The 16,173-nt window shown below is 53.5% G+C and overlaps 3 protein-coding genes across 3 annotated transcripts; 1 reads left to right on the top strand and 2 right to left on the bottom strand.

Moving 5' to 3' along the window:
• Positions 1-1,235: 1,235 nt before the first annotated feature.
• On the top strand, positions 1,236-3,392 carry Triagg1_2910 (CAZyme family AA1; the record flags this gene model as incomplete). Its single annotated transcript, XM_062897144.1, has 1 exon — positions 1,236-3,392. The coding sequence occupies one exon, from the start codon at positions 1,236-1,238 to the stop codon at positions 3,390-3,392; it is 2,157 nt and encodes a 718-aa protein (XP_062757977.1).
• A 1,151-nt stretch (positions 3,393-4,543) lies between these two features.
• Positions 4,544-7,409, bottom strand: Triagg1_2909 (uncharacterized protein; the record flags this gene model as incomplete). The annotated part of the gene is made up of 3 exons (XM_062897143.1): positions 4,544-5,418; positions 5,530-5,959; positions 6,600-7,409. 3 exons carry the CDS (start codon positions 7,407-7,409, stop codon positions 4,544-4,546), a joined length of 2,115 nt encoding a protein of 704 aa, XP_062757976.1.
• A 5,803-nt stretch (positions 7,410-13,212) lies between these two features.
• On the bottom strand, positions 13,213-14,653 carry Triagg1_2908 (uncharacterized protein; the record flags this gene model as incomplete). Its single annotated transcript, XM_062897141.1, has 2 exons — positions 13,213-14,025; positions 14,096-14,653. 2 exons carry the CDS (start codon positions 14,651-14,653, stop codon positions 13,213-13,215), a joined length of 1,371 nt encoding a protein of 456 aa, XP_062757975.1.
• Positions 14,654-16,173: the final 1,520 nt, after the last annotated feature.

Genomic DNA, 16,173 nt, shown 5'->3' with positions numbered 1-16,173 from the left:
TTAAGCCTTGCTCCATTGCTTTGCAGGGTTCTTTTGGGGGGGCCAGCCTGCGTGTCGACTGATTGCCGAACCTGCGGCTTCGGTCAACGAATGAGCGAGTCCAGGTTACAGAGCGAGCATGGCCTAGGCTGGACACGGAAACGAGCGAGCTGACAGTCATTGTTTGTGTGGGTAATGGCGCTGCAGAAGCACGGAATAACCGAACCCATCGAGCACATGTGTGTTGAACTAGGTTCAGGGAAGACGCGAAGCAACAAGTTGCGTCCGAGGAGGGCTTCGGAAGAGGACCGAGAGACGAGGACGTTGCTTTCGAGTTTGATTCATGACAAGGTACCTGCTGTACTAGCATGTTGTTAGATTGAGAGTTGAGTACTAATAAATCAACGCTTGTACAACAACGGGAACTCAAATCCTACTCCTATACGCCCAGTGGATTCCGAGCATTGGGGCAAGATGGTAGCAATATCACAGAAAGCAACACACCGAGACATGATTTAATTTAACTTGAGTTATTCGTACTACCACATAGCATCACACAACATAAAAATCAAAGACTCCGATAGGCACGGCTCCCACAACTCCCCGAACGAGGCCACCAATGTTCTATTACTACTTCGTACTTTCAATCTTTTCCCGAGCCTGTCGCCTTTTCGGCGCTTGTCAAAGAACCACCTTCTAGCGGATCATCCCGCTGTCCAATCGCCGTTGCGCCCGCAAGCATGCCTCTCCCGAACGCCTAAATACTGTTCCATCCGCCACTCAGCAGTCAAATCCGGCGTCCGTCCAACACTCAGACAAACGCCATCTGGTCTCTTACAGCCTCCTCCAGCTACGCCTCTTTCGACACCGGCCGGCTGTCGCTTGGTTATACGCGGGCGCACGCTGGTGCCCTCTCGACGCCGGTACTTCTTTGTCCTCCAGCTCGTGCCTCTTGATCTCCCGTTGGATTGGATTGATTTGGATTGCGTTCCCTCCGATTGGACTGTCCTGGATCCCGTCGTCTCCTACAGGCTGTTTATGGTCGCGTTTTCTCGAATTGCTGCTCCACACAAGGCCGATATGTCAACTGGAAGCTAACGATATTTCTTTTTCTTCGTACCTGAATGAACAAGCTCTGATTGTCCAAATCGAGACGGTAGAGCTCACCTGATAGGACCGGGTCTCGGAGCTTGCCGTACCATGACAATACCGGCCGTGACGGTTCTCAACCCTCTAGAGCTTCGCCGGTGAGTGCAATGGATGCTGTTGGAGCGCATCAACGAGGAGACTCGACTGGTGCTTTTGATGACGAAGCTCGTCAAGAGCTCGGCGAAGAACAGCCCTTCATTCGTCAATCACACCGCTCGTCCTCGGGGTTTCGCCCCTCTCGACGTCAACACCGCTCTCTGCCTGCCTGGAAGCTAGGCCTCTTTTTCTTCATCGTCACAGTCTCTGTACTGGCGCTGGCCGCTGTCCCTTTCGGTCTTCAATCACTTTCCAGGGAATCTCCCTCAGATTCGGCACATGAGGTTGACGGCGATGACCACTCTCCAGGAGATCATTCTGGGGAAGATGAGGCTGACCATCATGAGGAAGAGTCTGAGCCTGCTGCTGGAGATGGGGACAAGAGTAGTTCTGAACCACTGATTGTCCACCACGAAGAAGAGATGCCCAGTATGCCAAAGCTAAGAAATGTATCAGAGTACGTCTTGTCACCTTCCTGGGACTTTGACGCCGCCCCCACCACCAGGGAATACCATTGGACAATTGTAGATGGACGCCTGAACCCTGATGGCATCTATCGCCCAATGATCCTCATCAACAACCAGTTCCCTGGACCATTGGTTGAATGCAACCAAGGCGACACCATCCGAGTCATTGTGGAGAACAAAGCCATCAATGCTACCTCGATGCACTTTCACGGCCTCTTCCAAAACGGCACCAACTCCATGGATGGCGCCGTTGGGATCACACAATGCCCAATTGCCCCCAGTTCAACCTTCACCTACGAGTTCCAGATCAAAGACCAGTCAGGCACCTACTGGTATCACGCCCACCACAGTGCCCAAGCATCCGATGGCCTCCTTGGACCCGTCGTGATTCACTCCAAAGATGAGCGAACTACTCTGCAGAAGCTGAAATACGCTTCGGACAGAATCATCATGGTTCAAGACCATTACCACAACCTCACTTCGGAGCTCTTGATGGGCTATCTCAAAAATGACATGGAGAATAATGAGCCTGTCCCAGACAACGGTCTCATCAACGGCCGTGGCGTGCGTGACTGTAAAGATTTCCAGGGCTGGGATTGCGATACCGCCGACGTTTCGATCCCAACTTTCAATCTTACTGCTGGTCAACGTCATCGGCTACGTATTATCAACGTTGGTGCCTTTGCCGAGTTCCAAATACAGTTTGATGAACATCCATTTTACGTCACCGAGGTCGACGGCACCGACGTGTTCCCCGAACCGTTTCATCGTCTCAACATCCTCCCCGCCCAGCGGTACAGCATCATTCTTGAAACCAACGTCACCACTACCGATGCCTTCTGGATGAGAGCCCGAATGGTGACACACTGCTTTACCACCAAGAACCACCATCTACAGCCCGAGATGCGAGCTGTCATACGTTACGACTCTCCCGAAAGTAAAACCCTGGACAAGGAACCCACAAGCAAAGACTGGCCCGAAGCCATCGAAGTCATATGTCGTGATCTTAATGTCTCTGCCTTACACCCAGTCATTCCCATGACACCGCCTCCAGCAGACAAGTACATGCGCTTCGACGCCAGCTTCATGATTGGCGACTGGCGCCTTGCACGCGGCTTCTTCAACCAATCCACATGGCACCACAACGTCACTCGTCCATCTCTCCACCGCTTCCTCGGTGCCTCCTCCAACGCCACCTCTCTCAAGTCCCCCATCGGCGTCAACAACATGGCCTTTGACTACAAGAAGGAGCTCGTCATCCAAACCGAGGGCATCCGCACCGTCGACCTCGCCATCAACAACTTCGACGACGGCAACCACCCGTTCCACCTCCACGGCCACAAATTCTTCGTCCTCTACCAAGGCCGTGGCGGGTACCCTCCCTACGAGGCGGATTTCCCGGATTTCGTGAGAGCGCACAATCTAGACGACAACCCCGTCCGGCGCGACACCGTCACGGTGGAAGGATACAGCTGGGCCGTCATCCGCCTCGTGCTCGACAACCCCGGCATGTGGGCGTTTCACTGCCACAACATGTGGCACGCCGAGTCGGGCATGGTGATGCAGTTTCTTGTAAGGAGCGATGTGGTCCGAGGATGGACTGTCAGCGATCAGGCGAAAGCAATGTGCGGCCTCGAAGGCGTCACGACGGGCATGAGAGCAGATGACAACATCTGGTTTGGCAACTTTGGCAAGAAATGATGACCTGTTTAAAGGTATTTAAGAGAAGGATTTACGAGAATATAAGCTTCATAATAGATTACAGCGCAATGAGAAGCGACGAAATACACCAATCACACACACACACACACACACACACATATATATGTATATATATATATATAATGTACCAGATCTATCTACCTATGTATACCTAGAATGTCCCAACTAGGGTATTAAACACTAAGAAAAAAAAGAGGGAAAAACATATGACAAAAAGAAAAGGAGACTTGGAAGGAAAATATTTGCCCAAAATTATTCAGAGCAGTGTTCTTTGTTTTGTTTTGGCTTTTTTGGTTTTTGGAGTATGAATCAGAGAGTCTGATGCAGGCTATATAGAGCCGCCCATCTATTATCCCATCCCATCCCATCCCATCCCGCGCCCCGATCCCGAGGAACGCTGAGCATAAAAGCCCAGCCCTTCCTGTCTAAAGTGTGGTGGAAACAAACAAAAAAAAGTCTATCTTCGTTCATTCTTCAGTTTCCCCCGCTCCCACCCTATAGTTCAGCTGAACTGCAGTTCCACTGGGAACATTAGTCCACTGTACTATACTCATGCCAATCTCTCTCCTCACCAATCGAGAGATGGCCCTGGACAACCGTATCCTCGCCTGCCTTGCTTGGGACAGCAAATAAGCAAAAGGGGGGGAAACATATCGAACAATACATTGCAGCCAGAATGAGTCCGACTAATACAATAAATTGCATGTAAACGCCTGTGCCCTGATGTGGCTGTAGAGAGAAATAAGGGGCCGCCAACAAAGGAAATTAATGCAACAAAAAGAAAGTCAATAGCGAGTAGAGAGAATGCCTACCCCCTTTGCCTTGGCCGTGGTCCCACAATGTCGCAACGCCATGAAAACAAAAAAGGAAAAAAAAGCAAAAGATGGGAGAAGAGGGAACTTTTCGGGTCGAGTGCAAAGACTTGCCATGTGAGCTGGAAACGAGGTATTCCACGAATTGTTCCTTTCAAAGCAGTAAGGCGCCGGTATATCGATAGTAATGCTGGCTATACCAGGCAACTGAGATGGGAATAACATGTGGAGGTAGATATTCATCTTTTATAGAGATAATGCAGGATATTATGGGAGTCGGATCGGTTTAGCTGGGATATGAGTTCGCGCGTATATCGATTATACTCTTCGAGCAATGTTTACTCCAGGGTTGACAAAGGCTCGAGACGCAATGTCGCTGAACCGACGCACCACGTTTGTTGTTCCACCGGTGACTTGGGATTCGTCCAAGATGAATTTGGACGCAACGGCCAGTCTGTTCTTTGGGTCTGATTCGTCCAGATGCTGAGGAATCGTAGCTGCATATCCAGAATCAAAGTTTGGTGCGAGCTCTCGGACAACAGCTATGGAGTAGAGGACATCGCGATTCTCTCGTCCGTCGAGAAGGTGGCGCATGCGGCTCAGAACGTCCTCCCTGATTTTGACAGTCGAAGGCGAGTTGGGATTGTCCCTCCTGCGAACAAATTCGGCCAGGCTATACCAAAAGTCGAACTGGCGCACGCGGTGGTGGTCTGCGTCTGCCACTGGGGGTGAGAGAGGGTTGCTTAGCAGCTCATCACCGCACAGCAAGGCCTCGACCACCTGAAGGCGACTTCTGGCTTCGGCGGGGTCGTTGTCTGGCGGCAGGCTAAGACGCATGGAATTGTTTGCCCTGTCGGGGATTTGGTATGCCGTACAAGCCAACTCCCACACAATTCTGGTTTCTAGAACGCCTGAATACGCCATCTGGGTGTGATCGTTGGCCTTGACGGCCTCGAGGATCTTGAGGAAAGTGGCCATGTGCTCGATAAGGTTGGCATCTTTGGGGAATGACATTTTGCCGTTCTCGGCGAAGTAGTACCAGCTGGTCTCGAAGAACGCACTGAGGCCGCTGGCATACATTTCATGGTAGACCTTTGTGATTTCATTAAATGTTTCTTCCGTGTGACTAATCTGCTGAACCGGTGCGGGTGGGCCAAGCAGATCGATAATCTCGTCGATTCTCATCTTCTTGGCTGGAAAAATGCCGTCCGGGTTAGCATTTTAGATTGCCTTTTATGATCACCGAGAGGAATGAGAAGAGAGAAACCAGAAAAGCAAAGATTGGGGATAGGCTTTGGACTCACCTCGTAGGTAGCTGTTATCGGGGCCCGATAGCGGCATTTGGTTGGCAGGCATGGCAGACATGGCGCGCACAGCAGGATCGATGCCTGAAGAGTAGCCGTAGCCAAGTTCGGGCTTCACAGCGAGAGAAGGGTTGTAGGTGCTTGGGGGGATCGACGGGGTGCCGGGGTTCGAGCTTGTCGCATAGCCGCTCGGCAGCATCGGCGATTGGCTGCCGTACGAGTTGACCAGACGCGGTGTAGGAGGCCCAACCGACCCGGAGTGCACAGAAGCAATGCCAGACGGCTCGGCGGGCTGTGAGAGGCTGTTGGACACGGGCTGCACGCTGCTGCCGGTGGGGGTTCCGGGCTGCTGTCGGAAGATGGGATCGTAGCCCAGGCACTCGCGCTTCGATTTCCTGCAGTTGTTGCAGGTGGGATGCGTCTCGTCGCACTGCAAGGACAGATGGATTGTCAACGGCAAGATTCTAGGTGGGGCGCATGGGTGCAGAAAGCAGCTAGCTAGCAAAAAAAGTGACGATGATGCAAAAAGGGAGGAATGAGAGCGAGGGCAAAGGCGAGCTAAGGGCGGTGTGGCTCAAGAGCGGAGAAGTCAATGTCTCGAGTGCAAGACAAGGAAGAAGTTTGCAATTGGCGCAATGTGCCAAGTCTCACGCTCGCGTTGGTTTTATAGCGGCGCGCCACGAGTTTCAACGCAGCTCAGCTCTCAGCAGCTTCAGCTGCCGAGGGGCCGCTTTTTTTTTTCCTTTGCTCCATCCCACGCGTAATACGAACACTCGCTTCAGCCATTGCGACAGTAGAGGCGAGTCAAAGGAGAATAAAAATGAAGGCATCAATTGGAGGGGAAGTAAAATTGTGTAAAATGGGCAAGCAATTGTAGTGGTGGAGAGCTTCTTGAAAGGGTAATTGGATGTCCATATGCGCACCTTGATTCGTCGTTTGCGGCACGTTAAGCAGCCCGTCTTGGTTCGTCGCTTGATCTCCTATATGCCACCACTGTCAGCCTTGGCCTAGGAAACGATCAATTGCTCCCCCCAGAAGGCAAGGAGTGCCGCAACTTGCTCAAAACATACCTTCTTAGGGCCTCGGTGGTTGATTAGGCGAGGATCGTGCGGGAGAGGATACCGGGCCAGGGCGTCCTGGGGGAAGCCGTAGTTGGAAGGGAGAGGCGCTGAATGGCTTGTGAAGTAAGGAGGGGTCGAGACGGCAGTAAGGGGCATGCTCATGCCCATGGACATGGAGTGGTGCGGCATTGGAGGGACAGATTGCTGTGACATGGCGTCGATGGTCCGCATGCTGGGCAGTGACATTTGCGGAGTGCCCACGGGACTGACGCGGTATGCATCGCCCTGCTGAGCTGCAGCTGTGACTGTGGAATATGAGGCGTACTGAGTGGTCGGGAGGCTGGTCTGGGGATAGATGGGCGACGAGGAGCTTGTGGGATAGCCTGCGTGCAGGCCGTGGAGGGCCGCAGGTCGGTGGCTCGCCATGTCGGCCTCGGACACGGGGGTCGTAGTATTGGCCTCGGATGCCCGACTCTCGCCGTTCTGCTGAGGTGGCGGCTGCGTCTGCGGCTGCGATTGTGGTTGCGGTTGCGGTTGCGGTTGCGGTTGCGGTCGCGGCTCGTGATGCTGCTGCTCCTCCTGCGGTGTCTGTTGCTGCTGTTGCTGCTGCTGCTCGTCCTTGAGCTGCGATTGCTGCTCTTCCGTGGGCTCCTGCAAAGGCGGCGCAAAGGCGGCGACAGTGGGAATCGAGTCTGAAGAGGCGGATTGTGTGAATTGAAGCTTGGGAGAAGCCTCTCTTGTGGGAGAAGCAGGTTGAGGAGCAGAGTCGGAGACAACAACGACAGAAGTCTTGTCGTCTCCCGAATCGTCTGGAACCATTTTCTAGTCTGTTGCAATTCCAATTTTATGGAGCGAACATGGAATAGCGTTTACCGCGACAGGGGACGCGACCCCGGCCCGTCCAAGCGACAGGAGAGGGAGGGCTGGGCTGGATTGCTCTAGCAGCGGAGGAAGAGATTGTTGTGATGTGCAGGCAGAAGAAGCGCGGATGCAAAAATGAAGGTCTGGAGCATCAACAGGCAGGGCGGCCCGTTACTACAGCCAAGGTACTTGCCGTAGTGGTATAGGTACAGGCGCTTCTGCCGGCAAGAGTGCCACTGCACTGCAGAAAGTTTAGAGGTAGTACGAGTAGGTGCATGTACATGTACGAGTGCAGATACTGCAGCAGCGGCGTGCATGCGCCCACAGGTACTAAGGTAGCATTAGTACTAAGCGGTCGGTACCTGTCCTTTGGCTCCTGGACACATGAGCATCAAGTCCATGTACATGTACGAGTACACCGGATCACAAGCACTCGACCTTACCTTGACTCTCGACTGCTGGCAGGGGCCCCCAGCTAGGCTTATTAGTCGGCTAGCGCAAGCTCCTGGCCAACTCCCGGAAGCTGCTCCGTGCAAGACAAGATGAACAGAATGGAACGCTGAGAGGCGGTAATCTTCTTCAGCGGAGAGTGATGGACGAAGCGCGGCTGATGGGCTTGGTGCTGCACGAGAGGCATGTGACTGGATAAGGTACGAAGGTACAGGTGCTGTATGTACAAAGGTCGCAAGTACCTCTTTGGTACCTGTCTGCAGCATCTGGGCAATATAGAACTCCAAGAGCTGCTAACTGGATCTGGTAGGGAGTTGGGGACGAAGCATGTACTCGTATGAGTGAGTACCTTGAGCTGCTTGGAGCAAACCACACACATCTCGCCCAAACACCAACTGGCAAAGCCCGCGAGATGCAAGCAGCACATCCAATGCCCCCCCATTCAATCAATCAACCCTCGAGACCAGCGCAGCAGGGCACCACAGCACCGACGAGTATTGATTCATCACCTAGTCTCAGCATGCATGCGCGTACGAGCACAGCTGGTTTAGTGCCGTGGCTGCTTCGTGCTAAGATGCGGAACGATATGCCCCTACATAACGGGGTAGCACTGCTGAATACGCGAGTCCTTGCTGCGACAAGCAGGTACTCGTACCAGATACTGCCAGGACTCGTATCTCACAGTACCTAGTGGTGCTTCAATATGCATGCACGCGGTCGTGATGTTAGCTGCGACGTGCCCACAACCTTGCTGGTGCTCCGTATTTGGAGGGATGCTTAGGCCTAGGTTGTCTGTGATGGAGTGCCCGGTAGGGCGGCTCGGACGACGGACCCGGTCCAATCGATTCTCGAGGTGCATCGGCAACCCTGGAGATCTATTGGATTCGCCCTCACTACCACCACACCAGACAGGAGTGCTTGCACGGCAGTCTGGAGGCTTCCAAGCCGGATGCCACAGCTCGACGCCCACCCCAAGGTAGGGTGCAGGTTGACACACACGACACGACGTCTTTGGTACTGAAACTCCCTGGCCGGTACCAGGTGGAATTGGGATGAAATAGCGTCAAGTTACTCGTCATTTTCCGTCCAACCAGCAATTGAGCAGCCACGAGTACTCGTAGGTATAGCAGCAGCAGCAATCCCATGGAGTGGAAGCTTCCCGCCTGCTTGCTTCAGGGGGTTGTCGTTGAGGAGTCGTTGAGGAGAAGACACGACACGTGCCACCTACGGCAAGGTTGGTATTAGGTAAGACCTCAGCTAGGTCTAGCATCCTGATAGCGATGCGGCATGGTTTCTTCTCGGCCAAACTGCCTGGTCAACGGCTGGATATCTTGGCTGCTCCCATGCTCGTACATACAAACTCTACCGATTCCGCTCTCTCTCTCTCTCTCTCTCTCTCTCTCCCTCAGCTCCAGGCCGAGCTGAGCTGGACAGAGCACCACGAGCAGGCGCTTGTAGGGAGCGTGCATTGCTAGCACCAGGCACGCTGGACACCGCCGAGACAGGTGGGCTTCTTCCCGTCTCTTTGCCTCTCGCGAACCAGCATTCGGCTATGCTAGTACTACTGCTGCTAGCAGAACGGTCCACTATCCTCCAAACGCTATGTTGTCTCAGACGTGGAACCTCTTGGTCCAACAGCCGCGTCTTTTCACGGCCAGCCAGCAACCAGAGACGGCCGATAACGCCTCCCAGTGGATAGGTGAGATCGATGGAGATGCAGATTGGCGAGCGATAAAATACGAGTGGCAGAAGGGACTGGCCGACCAAGATACGAGTAACTGGTCATTTACCACCTGCCTACGTCTGCTGGGCGGCACCAGCGAATCGACAAAGCATGGCTTGGTGAACAAGGATGGCCGTGTATCCCAGCTCTTCTCTCTTCGAATGCATCCAGCTGCTTGTATGCCGAAAATAGATGCCTAAACAGGCGACGCAGCGGACAGGACGACGTGCGTATCGTACGGTCCTAAAGGCCGTCATGAGCGGCAATACAATCTACCTGCTACCTACTACTATACTAAACACCACCATCGTGGCATCTGAAGCTGCAGCAACGAGGACGGATGGTACCTGTACGAGTACTCGTACTACATACCACTTCGTACACTCCTACAGCTTCACACCACCAAGTGCTAAAACACCGCTACTCCGCAATAGTGTTCGGATACCTTGGGCCGGCTCGACGTGGAACCAGGGGGCCAGGTCATAAACGGTGAGAGCTGCATTGTGCTGCATGTGAGCACTGGCTTTGTGCATGCACTGCACATACGAGTCCTGCTCCTACATGGTATGCCCCTCTCGGGGGCTCACCGATTCGTAGCCATTCGAGGGGCAGCGAGCTGGCATCCAGATCGATGCTGCAGCGTCTGGCCTCGAATATCCCCGAGACAATGCCTGCAACGGCGCCGGGGGGGGGAGACCAATCGCACTCTCCTCGCTACCTAGCTTCAACCGCCTAGCCCGTGCCCGCATCTCATCCAAGTCTCGATGGGACAGGCGAGACAATCGAGCCGCCTGTTCTTTTGAGAGAGAAGGGGAGAGAGAGCCCGAGAATAGGAGCTCACCGAACCTTCTCAGAAACCTTGTTGCCGCCTCTGCTCATTGGCCCGCGCCCGCGCCTCCGACATGTGCCCGCCGATATACTTTCTTTGTTCATCGTAGTTATAACATCCGGAGTCCATTCGCGGAGTTGTCACCGGTGGATCTCCCTGCCTCATGCAGCCATCTCCCGTGGCCCTCCGTACGGAGCACATGGAGCGACTATCTGCTCTCTGCAGTATGCAGTACTACTTCGACTGCAAGTCCCGGGGCTCATTTTGGGGGAACCCACAAGCGGAGCGCGGTAATATGACAACCGCCATAGCTTGACACCGACTAATGTCTTCTTAGCAACCCCGATCATTACGGAGTGCATACGAGCACACATGATAGGCTGGCGCCAGATGCTGAAATACAGGCAACCCAAGGGAGAGATGAGCCCTTAGCTGAGCATGCCTGGCCCTGGGCGGTGCAATTTCATTAGCGGCCCAGCAGCCAGCCACCGGCTTGGATCAAGTTCCTTTCACATGATGGGGATCTGAATGCTGGGAGGGAAGGGGGTAAAAGGGAAGTTGGAATAAGAAAAAAGCAAAGAAAGATGAGCTGACAATGATGGCAGTAATACACACTAACCTCCCAAAGCAGAAGCAAATCGACCAGGGCGCTAAGGAACGGCTGCTTCCTTGGCGAAGCGAAAGGGGAGCATTAGCCACATGGATAGACAGCCGCAAGCCGCGCTGCTGCAAGTTGCTCCGCACTCTCAACCCTCACCCATCACAGGACATGCATACAAGTACATGTACTCGCGTGTCCGTGGTGTACTACTCGTATGTGCAAGTCGATAGTCTCGCGGAGCTCTGCTTACCATCGGCGCCAGTGTCATGCTGGCAGCTTCATTCTTGTACATGTGCATGGAAATGGAGGAACCTGACCACCGCCTGAGCATCGCAGTCGCTCCGTCCATGCGTCGCCAAGAGGATTCGCCTCCGCCTGGCTCCCAGCGAGAGCCTTGGCAACCCATCAAAGGGGACGACAGCCGTGCGAGCAGCTCCTGGTAGCGGCCGATGAACCTGGTGATGCTCACCCGGGGGGGGGAGGGGGGCTCCAAAAGGCGCTGCGACGCCTGCATTCGAGCTCAGGCGCCACCACGCCCAAAAACCCATCACTCTGACCGTATCATCTGGCTTCAGGCGCTTTGCTTCGTACAGCGGGATGCTATCCTGACATGTTCTGCAGGGATCCAGGCGGCTGAGAGGGGTGCTGCAGCATCATCCGCGGTCAAGATAGACGTGGTAATGCTACGTCGTCGCCTCCTAGTGGTTTTCCGTCGTTTTAGCCTGCGGTCCCTCCAGAGCAGGCTAATAAGTGGGAGATGCCTGAGACTTGCACACACGAGTTGCATCGACTATCAGCCAGCTCGATGCATGGAGGATCTAGCCGCATGACTTAGCCCGCCGGCTCTACGATGCCTCTGCAGCTCCACAAGGCGAAACGCCTCTGCTAATAGAGGAGCCGGTCCATCGTGCCTGGTGGCATCGGTGGTTAGAGGCATCAGTCGCCGTCCCAGCGCTCCTTACCGTCCAAATCCATCGGAACAATTAGCTGTACATTCAGATAAGCGAACACCAACGTCCTGGACAAGGTTCTTAGTCCTTTACGCTCCTAGCTCTGCTGATGCTGCCACTACTCGTACTGTACGGAGTACGGGGGGACGGATACAGGCAGTACGAGTACTACTCACTGTACAGTCCAAAGTGGTGGCAGCGCTGACCGTCGAGCGTCACATTGCCAACAGAAGCTGAAGAGACGGGCCTGGCTCTGGCCCACTTTGAGGCCTGCTGGCCTGCCCCCTATTATCACTCCATTGCAGAGACACAAATACGGACTGCGAGCGGCCTGAATGGCTTCACGCACGGCTGGGGTGTGCAAGTAGGGAGGAGGGCCTAGTGCAGCAGAGGTGGCTGGACAGAGTCGCAACAGATGCCATCATGAGACAAAGGCTGCGTATTCACCGTTGTTCGGGCTCGGGTTTGCTTCGAGACGGCCTCCTTGTCGGTAAGGCGTGTTGCTTCGATGATGCTCTTGATAACTTACAGTACGGGGCGCTAACTCCGCATTATGCATACAGGAATGGTCAGCCTCCTGCAATGTTGGTCTGATCTTCTCAGGCCTGGGTACAGCATGTACCGTAGGGCTTTCCAAGCCCACCGAAACACCGAGTCATTCCATGCCCTGTCCGGCTTGTCTCCTTTCCTCGGCAAAGAGCAGCAGGCCAGTCAACGGGCTCCTCTCGCCTGCTCTACTCTACGATCCTTTTTCTCTCCCAAGCTTTCCCTTTCACTCCTTCGGCGCTCCCTATTATTCGCGTAGTCTCGCTACCAGTCTAGATTGGATGTGGCAGGCAGCCCCTGGCCGCAATGTGCGGAGAATGCTATAGGTTACATGCAGGCATGCAGTTTGTGTGCGCGTGTTTAACATGGCCACGCAGTAGTATCATATCACATGCAGGCAGCTCTGAGTATATACGAAGCAGTGTCACTACATACAGCTAATGCTGCTGCTGCTGCTGCTCTATTGCGTGGCCCTACCAACAGCTGATGCTGCCCCAAGCTCTTCGGGATCTGTACGAAGCGGTAATGCTGCTCCGTGCCCATCATATGTACAGCTGTGCATTACATAGATAGCGCCTCGCGGCCGTCCTATAGGATCCGATTCCATTGCAAGGCGTTCATCCATCTGCAGAAATGCAACCCACAGGTTGCAAGGCACACATTTACAAGGATTCTCGGCCGCACTGTCGCAGCAGAGGTTCCACCGCTTGCCAATCAAGCCCAGACTCGTTCGTCTCTGCGTTGCTGTTTCCAATGACAATCCCCGGGCTGGCACGGCATGTCCGCGTCTCTCTGTCATAAGTCCACGCCAGGCAACTCTTCCTATTCCGGCACTTGCTGCGGCACACCTCTGCCGATGCGATCCTCTCCCATGTCATCGTGTCCTCGCCCGTCGGCCCCACGTAGTCCCGCATCTGACGTACCGGCTCGCGGCCAGCGTTCTCGAGCGAGGTGTCAGCAAACAGCTGCCACAGTTCAGCCCAAACCACGGGCTGCTCTCTGTTGGAGAGGGCCCGGCCAATGGCTTCCATGGCCCCTGGTCTGCGGGCGCCGTGGAAGGACACAATGGGCGAGCAGAAGCGGTCTCTCTGGACCCGGGCCATGTCAGGCGGCTCACCGTTGAAATGGTGGCTATACCGCTCATCAAGATAGATCCCCAGCTTGATCAGCGTCAGGCCTACAAGGCGGTCACCCCATGTCTCATCGAGGGAGTCGATGTATGACTGAGCGACGATGTCGGGGCGATCGAATAGTTGCCGCATGGCCTCCCGCGAGAGCACAACGCCAGAGCCTCCGTGTGCGAATCGACTTTTGTAGTCTCCTACGGCGTTGCCCAGGTAGTATGGCCTTGCGGGATCCAAATGGCTCAAGAGTAGATGCAACGAGGGCTCGATCAAGAAGGTATCGTCGTCCAGGATGATGTACCACTGCTTTTCAGGCATTTGCTCGTAAGCCAACTCCATGCCTGCTATGAACTTGACCGCTCAGATGTTAGCAGGTTGCGGGACAGGGGGGAAATCAAGACCATTGGTTTCTGCGAATTACCTTGAGCGCGTCCAACTCCCACCCAAACTCTTGGCCAATCTCTGTCGCCTTTTCCTCGTCGGCCAAGTCGACTGCTTCTCGAAGGGAGCGATACTTGGCAAAGCGAGGGTGGCCTTGAAGCGACGGGTCAACCTTGGTCTTCATCATCGTGTCAATAACATTATACACGATCGGCAGCCCCTCATCTGTCTGATTTGTTGGCGTCCAGTCTCCAACGACGATGAAATTCTTTTTTTCTCCTCCCAGAATGTTTCCACCGTGAGAGAAAGCCTTCATCAGGGCAGGCACCCGATGGCGAGTGCCATAGCCCGTTTTTACGAGATAGCCGACCTCGTCTCGCAAATCTAGAGGGTATGGCGCAGGTCGTCGGCGCAGCCAGGCGTCTCGGTCCGCGGCTGACGCTCGGAGTGAATTCAATAGGCGAGAAGCGTTAAAGTTGATGGAGAGTCGGATTGGCGAGCTGGGGGGCAGCAAAAGAAAGGTGGTGCTGAGCGTGATGAAGAGACTTGCAAGCAAGAGAGCGAAGCGCCGGCGAGCAGGTCGTGGTATGAATGCCATGATGAAGGGCAGCCGACTTGATCTCGCAGCTGCGCCTTTCTGTCGAGTCAAACGAGACGCCGCAAAGTCTCACAGACGCCCTTCAGCTTTCAACCACAACACAATGCCAGCGGCACATAGTAACTCGACGACAAATAAAAGGGAACAAATAACGTCTCCGGATTGTCACTGATAACACAAATAAGGTCGATGAGCCACCACGACAGCTCCTATGTTTAAAACGGTCAAGTCATTTCTATTCAACAACGTCCTAGGGCATCTATTCCCCCCCGCTCTATACTCCGACGACGGCCGATGGCTGCATAAATGATATGGAGTTTGGTGACCATGCCTAAGCCTCCTCTTAATGCGTGTACTCGTACGACAATGAGTTCTTCCTCATGTATGACACGAGAGTTGGGCCTTCTAGTTCCACATGCCGTAATCTGTACGATGATCAATCCACTTAGGGCGCCGTTGGTAGAAATGTCCAGCCACAGTCCATTTCTCCGTCTCTCTTTTATGATACAGTCTTTGTGTCCACCTTTGATCGTCAAACGAGAAACTCCCTCATTGGGGTTGCGTTGTCAGTTGCTAGCGGCATGATCGACGAAGCTTACGCGTGTTTGTGAGCGCGGGAGTACAGTGCAGAATGCTCTATGTGGATTATTGTCTTTATAAAAACGAACCCTGCTTATAATGTTTCACATGGCTACTATCGTGGCTTTTCGACAGGAGCGTAGGTGGGACTTGGAGTTGTTTGACTAAACGGGTGCTGTACAACTCTACTCGGGTTCTTCCCCATAAGCAGCTACCCATCTGCTTTAGTTTAGTCTTATTAACGCTGACACTATGTACGATCTTTGACGACAAGCGATCAGCACTACGTCCAAGCAAGGGGAAGCTACCAGAATAACCCCAAAGCTAATAATAATTGCTGTCCATCAGCTACCAACTCTACATAGCAACAAAGTCGTCTGCCACTCATAAAATTGAGAGGGGCAAATTTAGCTGGGATCTCTGCAATTTAAGCTTAATTATGAAATAATGAGCATTATGCCCGCCCAGGCGAGATGAAGATGATGAAAGAGAACTTCTATATAAAGATTCCCGCCATGGGTGCCAAAAAAAAAAAAAAGAAAAAAAAGAAGAAGAAGAAGAAGATTACCAAATTACGGGGCACAACGGAACTCCGGGCGAGACCCATACTAAAATTAGCTGAAAAAGAGCGCCTTCTAGAACAAATTTGCGAGGTGGACGGTCGGGGAAATTATGGCTTCTTTTGCGTTCCATGCTGGCAACATCGTCATCACCACAAAGGGTCATTTTGTCTAATTAAACGGACAGACTCGACTCAATATTATTGCGGATACTACTATGTCCAAATCCACTATAATTTACAACGCTGCGACGGCCCTTTTTTTAGATGCTACTGATGCTACTGTTACTACTACTACTACTACTACAAGTACCTGTACTCTCTTACAATGAAAATCTCTTGTTCTCGTACAAGTATCTTCCCGCACCGCCCCCTTCTCTCT

The sequence above is a fragment of the Trichoderma aggressivum genome, assembly GCF_033847375.1.
Source record: "Trichoderma aggressivum f. europaeum strain CBS 100526 chromosome Unknown scaffold_008, whole genome shotgun sequence".
Taxonomy (NCBI): Eukaryota; Fungi; Ascomycota; class Sordariomycetes; order Hypocreales; family Hypocreaceae; genus Trichoderma; species Trichoderma aggressivum.
Note: the sequence above shows the minus strand (reverse complement) of the source record. Positions and strands in the feature narration are given on the sequence as shown.